The sequence below is a fragment of the Lynx canadensis genome, chromosome C1 (assembly GCF_007474595.2).
Source record: "Lynx canadensis isolate LIC74 chromosome C1, mLynCan4.pri.v2, whole genome shotgun sequence".
Lineage (NCBI taxonomy): Eukaryota > Metazoa > Chordata > Mammalia > Carnivora > Felidae > Lynx > Lynx canadensis.
In genome coordinates this window covers 188,824,719-188,847,604 of record NC_044310.1, presented here as the reverse complement: position 1 = coordinate 188,847,604, position 22,886 = coordinate 188,824,719, and the positions used below count along the sequence as shown (strand labels likewise).

Below are 22,886 nucleotides of genomic sequence, written 5' to 3'. Positions count from 1 at the left end.
TTTGCATTTTTCTGATGAGTGATGTTAAGCACCTTTTCATGTACCTCTCAGCCATTTGCATGTCTTCTTTGGAAAAATGTCTATTTGGGTCCTTTGCCCATTTTTAAAATTGGGTTATTCTTTTTCAGCTATTGAATTGTATGACTTCCTTAAATAGTTTTATTAAGCCAATATTGGATGTGTGGTTTGCAAATACTTTCTCCCACTCCATAAGTTACCTTTTCATATTGTTGATGGTTTCTTTTACTATGCAGCTTTTTATTCTGATGTAGTCCCATGTATTTATTTTGACTTGTGCTGCCTTTGCTTTTGGTGTCAAATCCAAGAAACCACTTCCAACATATACGTGAAGAATCTTACCCCTTATGTTTTCTTCTAGGAGTTTTAGGGTTTCAGCTATTACACTTAAGTATTATTCCATTTTGAGTTGTGTTTGTGCATGGTGTACATTAGGAGTCCAGTTTTATTCTTCTGCATATGAATATCCAGGTTTCCGAGAACCATTTATTGAACAGACTATCCTTTCCCCCACCGCTTATTCTTGCCTCCTTTGTTAAAAAATAACTGACCATAGGGGCCCCTGGGTGGCTCAGTTGTTTGAATGTCCGACTTCAGCTCAGGTCATGATCTCGCAGCTCGTGAGTTCGAACCCCGCATCAGGCTCTATGCTGACAGCTCGGAGCCTGGAGCCTGCTTCGGATTCTGTGCCTCCCTCTCACTCTGTCCCAACCCACTCACATTCTGTCTCTCAAAAATAAATAAACATTAAAAAAAATTTTTAAAAATGACCACATATGTATGGGTTTATTTACAGACTATGTGTCTATGCGTCTCTGATCTGTGTTTTTATGCTAGTACCATATTATTTCGATTACTAAAGCTTTATAATATAGTTTGAAATTAAGAAGTATAATGCCTCCAGATTTACTCTTCTTTCTCAAGACTGCTTTAGTTATTCTGGGTCTTTTGTGGTTCCACACGAACATAAGGATTGTTTATTTCTTCTGTGAAAAATGACCTTAGGATTTTGAAAAAGCATTTAAGGTTTTATTTTTAAGTAATCTCTATACCCAATGTGGGGTTCAAATTTACGAACCTGAGATCAAGAGTTGCACACTGCATTGACTGAGCCAGCCAGGCACGCCGATATTAGGATTCTGAAAGGAATTGTCTTGAATCTGTAAATCATTTTGGCTACTAAGGGCACTTCAACATTATTCTTTTTTTTTTTTTTTTTTTTTTTGTAGATTTAGGTTGCCATTATCATTATTATTTTATTGTCAAGTTAGGTAACATACAGTGTAGTCTTGGCTTCAGGAGTAGATTCCCATGATTCATCACTTACATACAACACCCAGGGCTCATCCCAACAAATGCCCTTCTCAATGACCATCACCCATTTTCCCCACCCTCCAACCTCCCACCCCCATCAAGCCTCAGTTAGTTCCCTGTATTTAGGAGTCTCTTATGGTTTGCCTCCCTCTCTGTTTGCATCTTACTTTTTGCTTCCCTTCCCCTATGGTCATCTGTTAAGTTTCTCAAATTCCACATATTTGTGAAATCATGATATCTGTCTTTCTCTGACTGCCTTATTTCACTTTCAACATTATTAATTACTGCAATCCAAGAACATAGATTATCTTTCCTACTTCAACTATTTTCATCAATATTTTAGTTTTCAGTATATAGATCTTTCATCTTCATTGAATTTATTCCTAAATATTTTACTCTTTTTGATGTAAATGGGATTATATCATTTCTTTCTGATAATTCATTGTTGCATATAGAAATGCCACTTATTTTTGCATATTGATTTTGTGTCATGCAACTTTACTGAGTTTATTATTTCTAACAATTTTTGGCAGAATTTTTAGGGTTTACTATATATAATATCATGTCATCTGCAAATTGAGACAACTTTACTTCTTTCTGATTTATTTATTTATTTAAAAAATTTTTTTAACGTTTTATTTATTTTTGAGACAGGGAGAGACAGAGCATGAACAGGGGAGGGTCAGAGAGAGGGAGACACAGAATCCGAAACAGGCTCCAGGCTCTGAGCTGTCAGCACAGAGCCCGACGCAGGGCTCGAACTCACGGACCTCGAGATCATGACCTGAGCCAAAGTCGGAGGCTTAACCGACTGAGCCACCCAGGCACCCCTACTTCTTTCTGATTTAGATAACCTTTTTAAAAATTTCTAATTGAAGTATAGCTGACATGTAATATTGTATTAGTTTCAGGTGTACAACATAGTGATTTGACAATTACATACATTATGAAACGCTCACCATAAGTATAGTTACCATCTGTCACCACAGAAATTATTAAAATATTATTGACTTATATTCCCTATGCTGTAGATGCCATCCCCATGACTTACTTATAAATCTAAGTCTGTATTCTTAATCCCTTTCACCTTCTTTGCCTATCCCCTCCCAACCCCAGCAACCACCAATTTGTTCTCCGAATTTATGGGTCCATAACTATTTGTTCTATTTTTTTAGGTTCCAATTACAAGTAAAAATCATTTGGTGTTTGTCTTTCTCTAACTTATTTCACTTAGCATAATACCCTTTAGGTCCATTCATGTTGTCACAAATGGCACGACTTTACTCTCTTTAACTGCAGAGTAATTTTCATTATGTACATACACTACATCTTCCTTATCCATTCATGTATCAGTAGACATTTGGGTTGCTTCTACGTCTTAGCTATTGTAAATAATGATGTAATAGGGGCACCTGGGTGGCTGAGTTGATTAAGCATGTGACTCTTGGTTTTGGCTCAGGTCATGATCTCATGGTTTATGGGAACAAACCCTGTGCTGGGCTTTGTGCTGGCACCATGGAGCCTGCTTGGGATCCTCTCTCTCTGCCCCTTCCCTGCTTGCTCACTCTCTCTCAAAATAAATAAACTTAAAAAATCTTTTAAATATTGCAATAAACATAGGAGTGCATATATCTTTTCTTTACGAAAACTAAAGGATTGTTAATTTCATTTATTAAATAATTTTTAAATATAAATTTAAAATTTTAATTCAGTGTAGTTAATATACAGTATTATAATAGTTTCAGGTGTACAATACAGTGATTCAACAACTCCATATATTACATACTGCTCATCAAGGTAAGTGTACTATTAATCCCCTTCATCTATTTCACCCATCCCCCTCACCTTCCCTCTGGTAAAAATCTGTTGGTTCTCTACAGTTAAGAGTCTAGTTATTGAGGGTGACTGGGTGGCTCGGTTGAGTGTCTGACTTCAACTCAGGTCATGATCTCACAGTTCCTGAGTTCGATCCCTGCATCTGGCTCTGTGCTGACAGCTCAGAGCCTGAAGCCTGCTTCAGATTCTGTGTCTGCCTGTCTTCCCTTCCCCTGCTCACACTCTGTCTCTCTCAAAAAAACAAAACAAAAACACAAAAAAGAAAACTCTAGTTTTTGGTTGGTCTCTTTTTCTTCTCCTTTGTTCGTTTTGTTTCTTAAATTCCACATATGAGTGTATACTGTATGTCTCCCTCTGGCTGACTTATTTCACTTAGCATTATACTTTCTAGATCCATCCATGTTGTTGCAAATGGCAAGATTTTGTTCTTTCTATGGTTGGGTATTATCACATCTTCTTCTTCTTTTTCTTTTTTTTTTTTTAATTTACATCCACATTAGTTACATATAGTGCACCAATGATTTCAGGAGTAGATTCCTTAGTGACCCTTATGCATTTAGCCCACCCCTCTTCCCACAACTCCTCCAGTAGCCCTCAGTTTGTTCTCCATATTTATGAGTCTCTTCTGTTTTGTTCCCCTCCATATTTTTATATTATTTTTGTTTCCCTTCCCTTATGTTCATCTGTTTTGTCTCTTAAAGTCTTCATATGAGTGAAGTCATATGATTTTTTGTCTTTCTCTGACTAATTTCACTTAGCATAATACCCTGGAGTTCCAACCACGTAGTTGCAAATGGCAAGATTTCATTCTTTTTGATTGCCGAGTAATAATCCATTGTATATATGTAACACATTTTCTTTGTCCATTCATCCATCAAGGGACATTTGGGCTCTTTCCATATTTTGGCTATTGTTGATAGTGCTGCTATAAACATGGGGGTGCATGTGTCCTTCTGAAACAGCACACCTGTATCTCTTGGATAAATGCCTAGTAGTGCAATTGCTGGGTCCTAGGGGAGTTCTATTTCTAGTTTTTTGAGGAACCTCCATACTGTTTTCCAGAGTGGCTGCACCAGCTTGCACTGCCACCAACAGTGCAAAAGAGATCCTCTTTGTCCGCATCCTCGCCAACATCTGTTGTTGCCTGAGTTGTTAATCTTAGCCATTCTGACAGGTGTAAGGTGGTATCTCATTGTGGTTTTGATTTGTATTTCCCTGATGATGAGTGATGTTGAGCATTTTTTCATGTGTTGGTTGGCCATCTGGATGTCTTCTTTGGAGAAGTGTCTATTCAGATCTTTTGCTCATTTCTTCACTGGATTATTTGTTTTTTGGGTGTTGACTTTGATAAGTTCTTTGTAGATTTTGGATACTAACCCTTTATCTGATAGGTCATTTGCAAATATCTTCTCCCATTCTGTCAGTTGCCTTTTCGTTTTGCTGATTGTTTCCTTTGCTGTGCAGAAAGAAGCTTTTTATTTTGATGAGATCCCAGTAGTTCATTTTTGCTTTGGTTTCCCTTGCTTCCGGAGACGTGTTGAGTAAGAAGTTGCTGCGGGCAAGGTCAAAGAGGTTTTTGCCTGCTTTCTCCTCGAGGATTTTGATGGCTTCCTGTCTTCCATTGAGGACTTTCATCCATTTTGAATTTATTTTTGTGTATGGTGTAAGAAAGTGGTCCAGGTTCATTCTTCTGCATGTCGCTGTCCAGTTTTCCCAGCACCTCTTGCTGAAGAGGCTGTCTTTATTCCATTGGCTATTCTTTCCTGCTTTGTCAAAGATTAGTTGGCCATACATTTGTGGGTCCATTTCTGGATTCTCTATTCTGTTCCATTGATCTGAGTGTCTGTTCTTGTGCCGGTACCATACTGTCTTGATTACAGCTTTGTAGTACAGCCTGAAGTCCAGGATTGTGATGCCTCCTGCTTTGGTTTCCTTTTTCAAGATTGCTTTGGCTATTTGGAGTCTTTTCTGGTTCTATATAAATTTTGTTCTAGCTCTGTGAAGAATGCTGGTGTTATTTTGATAGGGATTGCATTGAATATGTAGATTGCTTTGGGTAGTATCGACATTTTAACAACATTTGTTCTTCTTATCCAGGAGCATGGAATCTCTTTCCATTTTTTTTTTTTTTTTTTTTTTTGTCTTCTTCAATTTCTTTCCTAGGCTTTCTATAGTTTTCAGTGCATAGATTTTTCACCTCTTTGGTTAGATTTATTCCTAGGTATTTTATGGTTGTTGGTGTAACTGTACATGGGATCGATTTCTTGATTTCTCTGTCGCTTCACTGTTGGTATATAGGAATGCAACCTATTTCTGTGCATTGATTTTATATCCTGCAACTTTGCTGAATTCACAAATCAGTTCTAGCAGTTTTTCAGTGGAATCTTTAGGGTTTCCCGTATAGAGTATCATGTCATCTGCGAAGAGTCAAAGTTTGACCTCCTCCTGGCCGATTTGGACGCCTTTTATTTCTTTGTGTTGTGTGATTGCAGAGGCTAAGACTTCCAATACTATGTTGGATAACAGTGGCGAGAATGGACATCCCTGTCTTGTTCCTGACCTTAGGGGGAAAGCTCTCCCTCTTTCCCCATTGAGGATGATATTAGCGTTTGGGTCTTTCATATATGGCTTTTATGATCTTGAGGTATGCTCCTTCTATCCCTACTTTCTTGAGGGTCCTTATCAAGAAAGGATGCTGTATTTTGTCAAATGCTTCCTTGCATCTATTGAGAGGATCATGTGGTTCTTGTCCTTTCTTTTATTGATGTGATGAATCACGTTAATTGTTTTGCAGATATTGAACCAGCCCTGCATCCCAGGTATATCCCACTTGGTCGTGGTGGATAATTTTTTTAATGTAGTGTTGGATCCAGTTGGCTAATATCTTGTTGAGGATTTCTGCATCCATGTTCATCAGGGAAATTGGTCTATAGTTCTCCTTTTTAGTGGGGTCTCTGTCTGCTTTTGGAGTCAAGGTAATGCTGGCTTCATAGAAAGAGCTTGGAAGTTTTCCTTCCATTTCTATTTTTTGGAACGCCTTCAAGAGAGTAGGTGTTAACTCTTCCTTAAATGTTTGGTAGAATTCCCCTGGAAAGCCATCTGGCCCTGGACTCTTGTTTTTTGGCAGATTTTTGATTACTGATTTGATTTCCTTACTGGTTATGGGTCTGTTCAAATTTGCGATTTCTTCCTGTTTCAGTTTTGGTAGTGTATATGTTTCTAGGAATTTGTCCATTTCTTCCAGATTGCCCATTTTATTGGCATATAATTGCTCATAATATTCTCTTATTATTGTTGTATTTCTGCTGTGTTGGTTGTGATCTCTCCTCTTCCATTCTTGATTTTATTTGGGTCCTTTCCTTTTTGTTTTTGAACAAACTGGCTAGTGGTTTATCAATTTTGTTAATTCTTTCCAAGAACCAGCTTCTGGTTTCATTGATCTGTTCTACTGGTTTTTTGGTTTTGATGACATTAATTTCTGCTCTAATGTTTATTTCCTGTCTTCTACTGGTTTGGGGTTTTATTTACTGTTCTTTTTCCAGCTCCTTAAGGCCTAAGGTTAGGTTGTGAATTTGAGATCTTTCTTCCGTCTTTAGGAAGGCCTGGATTGCTATATACTTTCCTCTTATGACCGCCTTTGCTGCGTACCAGAGGTTTTGGGTTGTAGTGTTATCATTTTCATTGACTTCCATGTACTTTTTAATTTCCTCTTTAACTGCTTTGGTTAGCCCATTCATTCTTTAGTAGCATGTTCTTCAGACTCCAAGTATTTGTTACCTTTCCAAATTTTTTCTTGCGGTTGATTTCGAGTTTCATAGCTTTGTGGTCTGAAAATATGCACGGTATGATCTTGATCTTTTTGTACTTACTTAGGGCTGATTTGTGTTCCAGTATATGTTCTATTCTGGAGAATGTTCCATGTGCACAGGAGAAGAATGTATATTCTGCTGCTTTAGGATGAAATGTTCTGAATGTATCTGTTAAGTCCATCTGGTCCAGTGTGTCATTCAAAGAAATTGTTTCCTTGTTGATTTTTTGATTAGATGATCTGTCCATTGCTGTGAGTGGGGTGTTGAAGTCTCCTACTTTTATGGTATTACTATTGATGAGTTTCTTTATGTTTGTGATTGATTTATATATTTGGGTACTCCCATATTTGGCACATAAATGTTTACAATTGTTAAGTCTTCTTGGTGGATAGACCCCTTAATTATGATATAATGCCCTTCTGTATCTCTTGATACAGTCTTTATTTTAACGTCTAGATTGTCTGATATAAGTATGGCTACTCCGGTTTTCTTTTGTTGACTATTAGCATGATAGATGCTTCTCCATCCCCTTATCTTCAATCTGAAGGTGTCTTTAGGTCTAAAGTGGGTCTCTTGTAAACTGCAAATAGATGGATCTTGTTTTATCCATTCTGTTACCCTATGTCTTTTGTTTGGAGCATTGAGTCCATTGATGTTTACAGTGACTACTGAAAGATATGAATTTATTGCCATTTATGATGCTTGTAGAGTTGGAGTTTCTGGTGGTGTTCTCTGGTCCTTTCTAATCTTTGTTGCTTTTGGTATGTATGTATGTATGCATGCATGCATGTATGTATTTATCTTTTCATCTTTTCTCCCCTCAGAGAGTCCCCCTTAAAATTTCTTGCAGGGCTGGTTTCGTGGTCACAAACTCCTTTAATTTTTGTCCGGGAAACTTTTTATCTCTTCTATTTTGAATAACAGCCTTGCTGGATAAAGAATTCTTGGCTGCATATTTTTCTGACTCAGCACATTGAATATATCCTGCCACTCCTTTCTGGCCTGCCAAGTTTCTGTGGGTAGGTCTGCTGCAAACCTGATCTGTCTTCCCTTGTAGGTTAGGGAATTTTTTTCCCTTACTGCTTTCATGATTCTCTCCTTGCCTGAGTATTTTGTGAATTTGACTTTTGTGATATGGTATTTTGTGATATGCCTTGTTGATGGTCGATTTTTGTTGAATCTAATGCGGGTCCTCTGTGCTTCCTGGATTTTGATGTCTGTGTCTTTCCCCAGGTTAGGAAAGTTTTCTGTTATGATTTGCTCACATAACCCTTCTACCCCCATTTCTGTCTCTTCCTCTTCTGGGACCCCTATGATTTTGATGTTGTTCCTTTTTAATGAGTCACTGATTTCTCTGATTCTTAAATTGTGCTCTTTTGCCTTAATCTCCCTTTTTTTTCTGCTTCATTATTCTCTATAAGTTTGTCCTCTATATAGCTGAGTCTCTGTTCTGCCTCATCCAGCCTTGCTGCTGCGGCATCCATCTGTGACTGCAGCTCAGTTATAGCATTTTTTATTTCATTCTGACTAGTTTTCACTTCTTTTATCTCTGCAGAAAGGGATTCTAATCTATTTTTGACTCCGGCTAGTATTCTTATTATCTTGATTCTAAATTCTGGTTCAGACATCTTGCTTATACCTGTGTTGGTTAAATCCCTGGCTGTCGTTTCTTTGAGCTCCTTTGGGGTGAATTCCTGCTGAATTCTGTGCTTCAGGTTGTGCAGATTGTTGTGTTAATCATCCAATCAGTTTTCTAGGTGTGCAGGATGGTTTAGTGTTGGTCTGTCTGTATTTCATGGACACAAGACACACAAAAAACTTCCATGCTGTTCCACCATCTTGACTCCTCCAATCTATACCACATCATCTTTATCTATTCATCTATTGATGGACACTTGTGCTGCTTCCATACATTGGTTATTGTAAATAATGCTGCTATAAACACAAGAATACATATATCCCTCTGAATTAGTATTTTTGTATTCTTTGGGTAAGTACCCAGTAGTGGAATTACTGGATCATAGGGTATTTAGTTCCTTTTTGAATCTTTTGAGGAACCTCCATGTTGTCTTCCACAGTGGCTGTACCAGTTTACAGTACCAACAACAGTGCAAGAGGGTTTTTTTTCTTCTCCACATCCTTGCCAACACATGATGTTTCTTGAGTTTTTGGTTTCCACCATCCTGACAGGTGTAAGGTGATATCTCATTGTGGGTTTTGATTTGCATTTCCTTAGGATGAGTAATATTAAACATCTTTTCATGTGTCTGTTGGTCATCTGTATGTCTTGTTGGGGAAATATCTGTTCATTTCTTCTGCCCATTTTTAATTTTTTTTTAAATTATTTTTTTAATGTTTATATTGAGAGACAGAGAGTGTGAGCGGGGTGAGGGGCAGAGAGAGAGAGAGAGGGACAGAATCCCAAGCAGGCTCTGCACTGTCAGCACAGGAGACTGACCTGGGACTTGGTCTCACAAACCGTTGAGGTCATGTCCTGAACCGAAATCAAGAGTTGCATACTTAACCAACTGAGCCACCCAAGTGCCCCTTCTGCCCATTTGTTGGTTATTTGGGTTTTGAGTGTTGAGTTGTAGAAGTTCTTTACATATTTTGGATACTAACTCTTTATCAGATATGTTATGGGCAAATATCTTCTCCCATTCAGTAGGCTTTTAGTTTGTTGGTTGTTTCCTTTGCTGTGCAGAAGTTTTTTATTTTGATGTAGTCCCAATATTTTACTTTTGTTTTTGTTTCCCTCACCTCAGAAGACATATCTAGGAGGACTTGCTACAACCAATTTCAGAGAAATTACTGCCTGTCTCTCTTCTAGAACTTTTATGGTTTCAGGTCTCATATTTAGTTCCTTAATCCATTTTGAGTTATTTTTGTGTATGGTGTAAGAAAGTGGTCCAGTTTTGGGACACCTGGGTGGCTCAGTCAGCTAAGGGTCCTACTTCGGCTCAGGTCATGATCTTGCCGTTCACGAGTTCGAGCCCCGCATCAGGCTCTGTGCTGACAGCTCAGAGGCTAGAGCCTGCTTCAGGTTCTGTGTCTCCCTCTCTCTGTCCATCCCGCACTCACGCTCTCTCAAAAATGAATAAACGTTAAAAAAAAATGTTAGAGGGGCGCCTGGGTGGCGCAGTCGGTTAAGCGTCCGACTTCAGCCAGGTCACGATCTTGCGGTCCGTGAGTTCGAGCCCCGCGTCGGGCTCTGGGCTGATGGCTCAGAGCCTGGAGCCTGTTTCCGATTCTGTGTCTCCCTCTCTCTCTGCCCCTCCCCCGTTCATGCTCTGTCTCTCTCTGTCCCAAAAATAAATAAATGTTGAAAAAAAAAAATTAAAAAAAAAAATGTTAGAAAGTGGTCCAGTTTCATTGTTTTGCATATAGCTGTCCAGTTTTCCCAACATCATTTATTGAAGGGACTGTCTTTCCCCACTGTGGGTATTCTTACCTCCTTTATTGTAGATTAATTGACCACATAAGTATGAGTTTATTTCTACCTCCAATTTTGTTCCATTGATCAATGTGTCTATTTTTGTGCCAGTATCATATTGTTTTGATTATTACAACTTTGTTGTAACTTCAAATCTGGGATTGTAATACCTATAGCTTCGTCTTCTTTCTTAAGACTGCTTTGGCTATTTTGGCTATTCATCATTCCATACAACTTTTAGGATTATCTATTCTAGTTCTGTGAAAAACACTACTGGTATTTTTTTCAAGAATAAAAAAAAATTGTTTTTAATGTTTATTTATTTTTTGAGAGAGCAAGAGAAACTGTGAGTGGAGAAGGAGCAGAAAGAAAGAGGGAGACACAGAATCCAAAGCAGGCTATAGGCTCTGAGCTGCTAGCACAGAGCCCAAAAGGAGGCTCAAACCCACAGACCATGATATCATGACCTGAGCTGAAGTCGGATGCTCAACCCAGAAAGCCACCTAGGCACCCCGCTTTGTAAAGATTTTTTTAAAGTAATCTCCACACCCCACATGGGGATTGAACTCACAACCACGAGATTAAGAGCTGCACACACCACTGACCAAGCCAGCCAGGTGTCCCACTACTGGTATTTTGATAGGTATTCAATTGAATTAGATTGCTTTGGGTAGTATAGGCATTTTAACAGTATTCTTCCAGTCCATGGGCATGATACACCTTTCTATTTATATATCTTCAATTTCCTTCATTAGTGTCTTATAGTTTTCAGAGCATAGGTCCTTCAATGCTTGGTTAAATTTATCCCTAGGTTTTAGTTGTGTTTTTTGTTTTTTTTTAATGTAATTGTAAATCGGATTGTTTTCTTAATTTCTCTTTCTAGTAGTTCATTATTAGTGTACAGAAATGCTACAGATTTCTGTATATTAATTTTGTATCCTGAAGCTTTACTGAATTTATTAGTTCTAGTAGTTTTTTGATGGAGTGTTTAGGGTTTTCTATATATAATATCATGAGATGTGCAAATAGCAACAGTTTTATTTCTTCCTTACCAATTTGGATGCCTTTTATTTATTTTTCTTGTCTGACTGCTGTGGCTAGGGCTTCCAGTACTATGTTGAATATAAGTGGTGAGACTGAACATCTCTGTTTGCTTTGTTTTTTTTAATGTTTACTTATTTTTGAGAGAAAGAGACAGAGCATGAGTGGGAAAGAGGCAGAGAGACGGAGACACAGAATATGAAGCAGGCTCCAGGCTCTGAGCTGTCAGCACAGAGTCTGATGTGGGGCTCGAACTCATGAGCCATGAGATCATGATCTGACCTGAAGTCGGATGCTTAACTGACTGAGCCACCTAGGTGCCCCTGTCTTGTTCTTGATCTTAGAGGGAAAGCTTTCTGTTCTTCACCACTGAGGATGATGTGGGCTGTGGGTCTGTCCTATATGGACTTTATTATGTTGAATTATATTCTTTGGCTACTCGAGGCCTTTTGTCATTTCATACAAGTTTTAAGATTACTTGTTCTAGTTCTGTGTAAAATAATATTGGTATTTTGATTATGGGTCACACTTTGTCAATGTGAAAGCAGTCAAACCCCTTCCAGATAAAGACTGAAATAAGGGCATTTGCCCGCCGCCTTTGGATTGAACTCTGGGAGCTAGCCACAGTAAGTACCTGCATGCCTATTAACAACTACTTCTTTGTTTGCTATTATCCTATGGAAATTATGAATACAAGAACCCAAGCTATCACAGGTAATTTGGGGCATATACCTCAGATAGCAGCTGTAAAAGTTAGGCCACTAAATGTGTGCTAAGGGAGAGTCCTCTGACGTGGTTTTATTGTTGGGGTGAATTGGAAGTGGGGTTAGGTCATGCCCACTTGCTCCCCTAGGTTTCAGGAAGGATCATGGCCATTACAGGGAGATGTGTGCTAACTAAAAGCTAGACCCTCAGGCAGCAGCTTCTAAAATTTCCAGTCAAACTCCTTCCTCTGTGCTGAGCCCTAGAGGAAAAGCCACAGCAAGTGCTATGCTCCCATTGTGCACCATTAAGAATTGTTTCTTGGAGGTGGGGGGGAGCCTGCTTCTGTGGTATAAGCCTGTGGGACTCATCAACACAAGCCCTGGTGGCTTTTAGAGCTACATGTTTTGGAAACCCAAATCTCAGGTGAGAGTCTTCAATTTGGGGCAGTAAGAGTACAGTCCAAACCCTTTGATCCTCAGGGAGAAGCTGGCAGTTGGGGGTTCCCTCCCAATTATATGGCACTGTGCTGGGGGTAGGTTTATGGTAAGAGTGTGCCTCATCCTTTCCTACACGTTTTAATATGGATATTTTCTCATTTGCCCCATTGTGTTGGAGTCACTAAGCTAGTTTCTGGATTTCTCTCAGAGGGATTTGCTCCATGCATGGCAACATTGAGTGCTGCCATGTTTCTGGAGGGAAATTCAGGAGACTGCTATGTCACCATTTGGTCCCAGTCCACACTGAGGTTTTGACATTTGTCTTCATTCTTTTCAGCTGAGAATTTTGTAACAGTCTGGTTTTTAAAGTTGATAGTATTTCATCCTTTACTATAGAGTAGTATTTACATTATTGTCCATTAAAACCACAGAATTTGACCCGGATTTTCTTGCTCTGACATATTGCAAATATGGTAACAGTAATAATGTATTTCTATGCATTTATTTTTATAAATAAATCATATCCAGACATTTCTCTATAGGGAGAATGTGTTAACATCAGTTACTCAAAAAGAAAACTTCTAAAAACCATAATGAACTACTGAGAATCCCTGAAAAACAGCCTGGCAGTTTCTTACAAAACTAAACATGCACTAGCCATATGACCCAGCAATTGCACTCTTGGGCATTTATCCCAAGGAAATGAAGCCTTATGTTCACACAAAAACCCTTACATGAATGTTCAAAGCAGCTTCATTACCAAAACAACCCAAATGTTCTCCAGTGGGTGAAAGGTTGAACAACTCTGGTATATCCATATAATAGAATACTATGCAGTTCTAAAACGATAGGAAACATATTACGTTGACCTCAAGAGCATTAGATTTAGGGACACCTGGGTGGCTCGGTCACTTAAGTGTCCAACTCTTTAAATTCGCTTAGAGGGGCGCCTGGGTGGCTCAGTCGGTTAAGCGGCCTTTTGGCTCAGGTCATGATCTCGCGGTCAGTGAATTCAAGCCCCGCGTCAGGCTCTGTGCTGACAGCTCAGAGCCTGGAGCCTGTTTCAGATTCTGTGTCTCCCTCTCCCTGACCCTCCCCCATTCATGCTCTGTCTCTCTGTCTCAAAAATAAATAAACGTTAAATAAATAAATAAATAAATAAATAAATAAATAAATAGGCTTAGGTCACGATCCCAGGGTTGTGGAACCAAGCCCCGTGTCAAACTCCATGCTGATCATGGAGATCGCTTAAGATTTTCTCCCTCCTCTCTCTTTGCCCTTCCTCCTGCTCACACTAGCGTTCTCTTTCTCTCTCAATAAATAAATAAACCTTAAAAAAAGTGATAATAGGAGAGACAAAGAGAAACAGATAGCAGATTCATGAATGAAATAGTGAACAGAAGATATAAAGAGAAAGCAGTGGCTTTCTTATGTTATATCACTGTCACATATTAAATTTTCTCCTCAAAATTTAGAAAAGGAATGCAAAACATGCAAACACATGAGAATCAATAATCACAAGGATAAAAAAAGATATTTCATACTTGTGTGGTAATGGCCAAGTACTGGGATCCTGAAGTACCACACCAAGGGCATAAAGAACAAGAGTCTGCAAAAAAAAAAAATTACTCTAGTTAGTAAAGGTCTAACAGAGATGAAGTGACTGCCAGAAAGCCGACTCATCCTAAATGCTCTTTTAATACAGATAATGAATACAGAATAAAAATAGAAAGTAAAAGAAGAAAACACAGGCCATTATTTTGATGATTATATAGTGGGGAAGGCCTCCCTAAGTTTGTCAAAATCTGGAAGTCATAAAGGAATAACAGATTTAACTATGAAAATTTAAAACCTGCATCCAGTTAAAACAAAACAGACCAAAATCACCAGTGAAAGATAAATAATAAGAAACACATAATAAGTGTTTAATAAATAAAATAATAAGAAAAACACATTTCCCATATAATTGACAGTTAGTATGTACAATACACAAAAAGACATTTAAGCTTACTAGAAGAAAGAGTAAGTTAGAAGCACATAATTCACAAAAGAAGAAATACAAACTGTTAAATATGCATGAAAAGCTGCTCAATCATTCCAATGATCAGGGAAAAGCAAATTAAAATAATGATATAGTATGTCATATAAGAAATGTGTAAAAAGTTCATAAATCCTGAAGTGGTAAGGATATGGAGAGAAAAAGCATTCTCATACACTGTTGCTAAAAATATAAACTGCTTTTTAGAGGGCAACTTAAATTTAATATACATAAGCAGTTTGACCCCAAAACTCTTATTTCTAAGGCTCTCTCTACTCAATACCTATACAAGTATACAGTTTGTAATAACAAAACAAATGATGTCAATCTAAATTTCAACCAATGGAGACTGCTTAAATAAACTACATAACACACTCATACAATGGAATGAATACTCTACATCCATTAAAAATAATGAGTTGGATCTGTATTAAACACCAGTTGTACTAATAGTCATGATACACTTAATTAAAGAAGCAAATTAATGAAGGATATATGAAAAACAACCTTTCACATATAAATTCAGTTTTTACAATAAATACATATATGTATATTACACACACAGAGGAATATACATACATAGAAAAAGATCTACAAAAATACTTTAGTATTAATAGTAGCACACATGAGGAAGGAAGCGTTTCTATTATTTAGACTTTAAAACAGCATATGTTATTATTATTTAAAATAACTGTGTCCTTCATTTATTTTATTTATTTATTTTGAGAGAGTGAGTGAGCACAAGTGGGGGAAGGGCAGAGAGTAGGACAGAGAGAAAGAATCCCAAGCACGGTTAACACTGTGAGTGCAGAGCCCAACATGGGGCTTGAACCCACGAACCATGAGATCATGACCTGAACCAAAGTCAGACACTTAACCGACTGAGCCACCCAGGTACCCCATGTCTTTGATTTAATAACAGGTATAATTTATTGGACATTTTAGACAATACAATTTAAAAATACACACTAAAAGAGTTGAAAAGAACAACTAGATGAGTTAGTAAGTATAACAAATATTTCCTACCTCTCTAGGAATAATAAATTTGTCAACCTTTCCTTCAATATCTTGAAGCCGGGCAGAAACTGGAGTCAGTTTGGCAGTCCGAACTGTTTCACAAAGTACTTGCCGACAATATCTGTTTAAAAAAAACATTTTTACAGATTTTTACTCTGGGAGAGGCAGTTTGAAATGTACATACATTTTAAAATGTCATTCAACAACTTTAATAATCTTCCTAATTTGAAATAGTCACATCATAATTCTAATGTGTTTTAAAATAAGTTATGTATTAGAGGTATATAAAGTCCAGGTAGGTATAAATTTAAACAAATGAAAACAACTTTAAAAGTACCAGAAGAAAACTCAAAACAGTTATTTTTATATTTGAGTGCAAAAATCCTTTATTTTTAAAATAAAATAAAAATAAAAATATTGACACGACAGAAATCATAAAGAAAAATACAAATAATCCAAGTATGAAAATGTAACATATTTGCAATTGTAAGTACAACTGAAAAACAACTAGGAAAAATATTATCACAATGCGTAACAGCTCTTTAAAAATCCATAATTATTGGGGCGTCTAGGTGGCTCACTCAGTTAAGTGTCCGATGCCTGACTTCAGCTGGAATCATGATCTCATGGTCATGAGATAGAGCCCCAATTGAGGCTCTGCACTGGGCATGGAACCTGCTTGAGATTCTTTCTCTCCCTCTGCCCCACCCCAGCTCGTGCTCGTTCTCTCTCTATCTCTTTCTCCCTAAAAAATAAACAAAAATTTATAAAATAAAAATAAAAATAAAAATAGATAATGAAAATCATCAAACACCCTGACAGAAATATGGACAAACATAAAAAAGTAATTCACATACAACAAAATACAAATGTCCTGCAAACATATGAAGTGATACTCAACCTCTTTAATGGTGGAAAAATTGCCAATTATAGCAAATTAAAAAAAGTTTTTAACGTTTATTCATTTTCGAGACACAGAGACAGAGCATGAGTGGGGGAGGGGTAGAGAGAGAGAGAGAGAGAGAGGGAGACACAGAATCCAAAGCAGGCTCCAGGCTTTGGGCTGCCAGCACAGAGCCTGACGTGGGGCTCGAACTCACAGACCGTGAGATCATGACCTGAGCCAAAGTCGGATGCTTAACCAACTGAGCCACCCAGGCACCCCTATAGCAACTTTTTTCTTACTTGACAGATCAGCAAAGATGAAATAGAATGACATCAGACAATACTAATAAAAAATGGGGAAAAGAGGGGTGTCTGGGTGGCTCAGTGGGTTGACTTTCGCTCAGGTCATGATCTCAGGGTTCATGAATTCAAGCCCCATATCAGGCTCACTACTATCAGTGCAGAGCCTGCTCAGGATCATCTTTCTTCCTCTCTCTCTGCCCCTCCCCGGCTTGCGCTCTCTCTCAAAAAAAATATGTTTTTTAAATGGGGAAAAGACATTTATATCCAGTTGTTGGAAATATAAATTGGTACACCCTTTCTGAAGGATAATTTGGCAATGTATAAAAATTTTAAGTGTACAACACAATTAGAATAAAAGCTAAAATGTATTGAAATCTTATCATAAGCCAGTTCTATTAAATATTCTCTATGCACCATCTCACTTAATCCTTATTTAAACCTCATGGATGCTATTATTATTTTAATTTTACAGATTTTTAGAAATGAGGCAATTTTTTTTTTAGTTTTTTTCGATTTTTTTTTTTTTATTGAGAGAGAGAGAGAGAGAGACAGAGTGCAAGGGAGGGGCAGAGAGAGAGGGAGACACAGAATCCAAAGCAGGCTCCAGGCTCTGAGCTGTCAGCAAAGAGTGCAATGTGGGGCTGGAACCCATAAACCACAAGATCATGACCTGAGCCAAAGTTGGATGCCCAACAGACTGAGCCACCCAGGCGACCCGTAAAATGAGGCAATTATTTAAGATCAACACAGCAGGGAAGTGGTGTCAACAGAATTCAAACCTAGGTCTGTCTTAGTCCACAGCCCCTTATCGTAAATACTAAGTTACTGTATATATCCTTCAATAATAATCTCACTTCTAGGACTTTATTAATAGAAACAATTGGAAATATTAACAAAAATACAAGTGTAGGAAAGTTGGCTGTTTATAATGTCTAAAAACAACAAAAACAAAGGAGCCAAATCCTTCCTTTCCTCTTTGAACAAGTATTTATTAGGTACCTACTACATTAGAAGCACCATGTTAGATCCTGAACTACAACAGTGAACAAGACAGATACCCACAAAGGGACTCAAAGTCTAGTTGGTAGGGAAAGAGAAGGAGGTAGGGACATCAAGGATGACAATTTAAAAAGCATACTAATGGTTATGATAAAGGAAGTTCAGGGATTTGGATAACATATGGCATAGCAGGAGCACCTAACTAAAGAAAGGACTTTGCAGAGAAATAAGCATTTTAGGCTGAGACCTGCTGGGGAAAAAAAAAAAAAAAAAAAGGCGTTAGCTAGAAGACAAAGGAAGAGAGAATCTAGACAAAGGAGTAGTCTGCAAAAGCCAGAAGATAAGAAAGACTACTGCAGCTTTGCAGAAACAAAAGAATTTTAGTATAGCTAAATCCTAGATATGAAAAGGTACAAATAATAAGAGAAAAGATGGGAGAAGAATACAAAGCCCAGCTCTTAGAATGCCTCATAAGCTACACTGGTGAGTTTAAATGTTATCTTAGGGGCAACCAGAAGTCACTGAAGGCTTTTAAATTAGGGAGTCATCTGCCCAGATGCTGACTCCCTAGGTATAGAAAAACCACTAGCACAGTAATTCTCAACATTAGAATTATCTGAGAAGCTTTTGAAAACTGATGCCTGGAGATTGTTGGTATAGAATTGGTCCTAGGTTATCTGTATGTTTAAAGCACCCAGTGTTTACAGTGTGTAGTCACAGCCTCCAGTAGCAACTTGGAAAATGGACTGGAGGGGACCAAGATCCAAGGCTGTTGAAATATCCCACGCAAGTTGATGGTGGTCTGAATAGAGTGGGGGCGATGAAAAGAATTAAAATCAAACTTCCAACTAAAATGTGTTTGGAAAGTACAAACAACAAACCTAATAACTGATTGGATGTGGTGGAGTTATACATATATAAAAACACTGTCCATAAAATATTTAGAGAAAAAATTAAATTTACAGAAGATTTATATTTTAAAATATTTTGAAATTTTTTATTTTAAATATATATGTATATATGCACAGAAAAAGCTGGAAAAATAGTAAAAATAGTTAACAGTTGTTATCTCTTAAGGGTACACTTACAAAAAACCTTCACCTTCTACTTCATACACTTCTGTATTATAAAAACTTCAAAAGACAATTATGTATTACTTTCAAAATGAAAGGTTATGAGGAGCCTAGATGGCTCAGTAAGTTAAGCGTGTGACCTCAGCTCAGGTCATGATCTCATGGTTCGTGAGTTCGAGCCCCTCATTGGGCTCTGGGCCGACAGCTCAGAGCCTGGAGCCTCCTTTGGATTCTGGGTCTCCCCCTCTCTCTGCCCCTTCTCCCCTTGCACTCTCTCTCTTACTCCCTCAGAAATAAATATCAAAAAATTAAAAAAAATAAAATGAAAGGGTTAAATTTAAGGTAATGAATAAAACTTCCAACATTCTGAAGAATTTGTAAGATAAGTCTCCCTATCTTCTTTTCTATAGTTAAAAGAGGTAAATACAAAGGTAGGGTTGGTCACCTGCTATCCAGACTCAGACTTCAACACCTCAAGCAGTCATAGTTGTTATTAAAAAAAAATCTTTTTAGGGGCGCCTGGGTGGCTCAGTCAGTTGAGCGACCGACTTCGGCTCAGGTCATGATCTCACAGTTCATGAGTTCGAGCCCGCAATGGGCTCTATGCTGACAGCTCAGAGCCTGGAGCCTGCTTCTGTTTCTGTGTCTCCCTCTCTCTCTGTCCCTAACCCACTCACATTCTGTCTCTGTCTCTCTCAAAAATAAATAAACATTAAAACAAATTTTTTTAATCTTTTTAATTAAGGTATTATTTACATATAAAAATTTGTCTATCTCACCTGTACAATTTAATGAACTTTAGTCATTGTGTATAACTGTCTAACCACAACCACAAGCAAAATACAGAACAGTTCCCTCACCCTAAAAACTTTTCTCATTCTCCCTCCTAGTTGATCCCCTCCCTATTCCTGGCCCCAGACAACCACTGATCTACTTTCTATCACTACAGTTTTTTCCTTTTCCTAGAATTTCACCTTAATGAAATCATATCGTATGCACACTGTATGTGTTTGACTTCTTTCACTTAATAGAATGACATTTATCCACATTGTTGTATATATATTATCATATTTTTTTTTACTACTTGGTAATATTTCAAGATAACACAATTTGTCTATTTACCAGTTGATCAACATCTGGACTGCTTCTACTTTTTGCTATCATGAATAATATTGCTGTTAAATTGGCATAAAGTTCTCTGTGTGGACATATTTTTTCATTTCTCTTGGGTAAATGCCTTGGAGAATTTTGGGGCTATATGGTTAAGTGTATGTTTAACTGCCACATTGTTTTCCAACAGGACTGTACCATTTTGCATTCCCATCACTAAGGTTCCACTTATTTGAACATCAATGATACTATTTTATACAGTTTAATGTAAAGGTTTCCCAGAACTACCTTATGGTTTTTATTTTTGTTTTATTTAAGAGAGAGAGTGTGAGCGGGGGAGAGAGGCAGAGGGAAAGAGAGAGAATCACAAGTGGGCTCCACACCGAGTGTTGAGCCAAAATCAAAAGTTGGATGCTCGACTGAGCCACCCAGGCACCCCTATCTTATGATTTTAAAGAGCAAATTAAATTATCTAAGTCCTATAAAAATATATACCTTTCCCAGATATTATCACTAGCTTTAAATAAGCTGGTTAAACTTATTAGTGAGAATAAGAAGTTCGTGAGTTCAAGCTCTGCGTTGCTCTGTGCTGACAGCTCAGAGCCTGGAGTCTGCTTCAGATTCTGTGTCTCCCTCTCTCTGTGCCCCTTCTCAGCTCACACTCACACTCTCTCTGTCTCAAAAATAATAAACATTAAAAAAATTAAAAAATTAAAAAAAAAAGATAGTTAAACCAATTCAAATTTACCTTTTAATCATCTCTTCTTCTTTTTATTGTATTCTTACCTGAGCTGCTCAATTTTCTCTGGAGTAATGGGATCCTTCCCCAAAACTTGGTCTATCTCTTCATAAAGTTTTTTCTGAACCTCTTCAGAGGTGGTTAAAAAACAGATTGCCCAGGTGCACACTAAGTAAAAATTTATATTAATAACAATGAAAATAGCTAACTCATAGTTTGGGTACTATTATTATTTTGTTCCTGTATTTTCCTTTTTTTCTGATAGGCAAGATACCTAAATGCTACCAAAAAATAAAACAAGATTATTCACAGGATTTGTACTTCATTGAACAGAACACAAATATTTATAGAACATTCCTAAAGAGATAGTACAATCTGGAAAATTTCTTTCTTAAAAACTGGCAAGTAACTGAAGCCAAAAATGCATTTTAACTTAAGTAAAAATAGTAATGATAATAAATAAACTTCACATCTGAAGGAGTGTTAAATGCTGACAACTGTAACGGACTGTCTGGTTCATCCAACTTTGTGTAATAAAAATACTGATTTATCAGTTCACTCAGGAACCCTAATGAAATGATTCATACAAATCAAAGTAGCAGGAGATTTACCTATAAATCAATACTCTAAATTTTTACTTGTAATGGTAGATACAATGGCTCAAGAATTGGTACCAGTTATTGCTTAGGACAGTGGTTGGTTCTCAAGGTTCTCAAAAACCACCTGGGAATTGATTGATAGCACAACCCCACATTTCGCAGATTCTGATTCAACAGGTTTAGGAGAGTCCACGCATCTATACTTCCAACAAATAACAATTATTTTGATGAACACCAAGATTGGAAGATTATTAAACTTATGGACTTATTTTTGCTTAAAATGGTTTATAGATTATTCACTGAGAAAATGAGAAGATAAGAAAATTACATGATGAACATAAAACAGAGGTAATAAGAGTATTTATATTTCCTTTAGAAATCCACTGGGATTACAAACTATTCAAAGAATGGAACCATTCACATACATAGTACCTTTTGCCCTAGATTATGCTTGAGATGACTCGATCTATACTACTTTTTCTATGTCAAGTACTTTAAAAAATGCATTAAGTAGTTTCTACCTCCACTTATTAATTATCTCTTTCTTTAACTAAGGGCTGTCTTAAATTTGTTTCAAAGTTACTTTTTTTTTAAATGTTTGCTTTATTCACATATTATCCAATTCCGATTCCTGAAAGGACGTACTCACTTTCTAAGTGTTATTACCATTAAAATTTATAGCTGCCTGGTACTCAATTATTTTTTTTTTTTACTCACATCCAGAGTTTATAAAAGGCACATGAGTAACTGCCTGTCCTTAGCTTTTTCCTACAAAAACTTCTTTATTAGGGCTTTTGAGTGAACTACAGAATTTGTATTTCACAAGTGACATGAAAACTTGTACAGACAGTGCATAATATGTACGCATTTTTACTATAGTAATATACAACACTAAAAGAGTACAAGGATATGCACACAGTAGGTACTCATATACCCCACTTTACTGTATCATTACTTGAAATATAATTATATAAGCTTAATAATCTCAAACATTGGTTCTTTTGTAGAACTCCATCAAAAAGTATGACTGAGCACAACTTAAATGTAAGATTTTAAGTCACTGAATGTTCTTTAATTATGATACTGAACCAAAGACACAAATGTATATTTGAGAGATACCTAGGAGGTCATCTAGAGCTAAATTCTTATTTTAGAAAAGGGAAAAATGTGGGGCGCCTGGGTGGCGCAGTCGGTTAAGCGTCCGACTTCAGCCAGGTCACGATCTCGCGGTCTGTGAGTTCGAGCCCCGCGTCAGGCTCTGGGCTGATGGCTCAGAGCCTGGAGCCTGTTTCCGATTCTGTGTCTCCCTCTCTCTCTGCCCCTCCCCCGTTCATGCTCTGTCTCTCTCTGTCCCAAAAATAAATAAACGTTGAAAAAAAAAAAAAAAGAAAAGGGAAAAATGTAAAGGCAAGTATCTTGCTCAAAGCTAATTAGTAGTAGAGGAAGGACTTTAAAGTTTCCTACTATCTTGACTCTCAAAAACTTTAGAGATACCTTAAAAAATAACCAACCCATGTACAAAGAAACAGT

General features: G+C 37.3%; 1 protein-coding gene across 2 annotated transcripts in view; it reads right to left on the bottom strand.

Annotated features, from left to right (window-relative positions):
• Positions 1-22,886, bottom strand: part of LOC115520094 (cytochrome P450 20A1) — an 83,438-nt gene that overhangs the window by 5,498 nt on the left and 55,054 nt on the right. For both annotated transcript variants that reach the window (XM_030324109.2, XM_030324110.1), the window contains 3 exons: positions 20,805-20,925; positions 15,658-15,769; positions 14,138-14,202 (listed from right to left, as the gene is read on the bottom strand). In XM_030324109.2, coding sequence (XP_030179969.1) covers positions 14,138-14,202; positions 15,658-15,769; positions 20,805-20,925 — 298 coding nt within the window. The remainder of the gene's footprint in view (positions 1-14,137; positions 14,203-15,657; positions 15,770-20,804; positions 20,926-22,886) is intronic.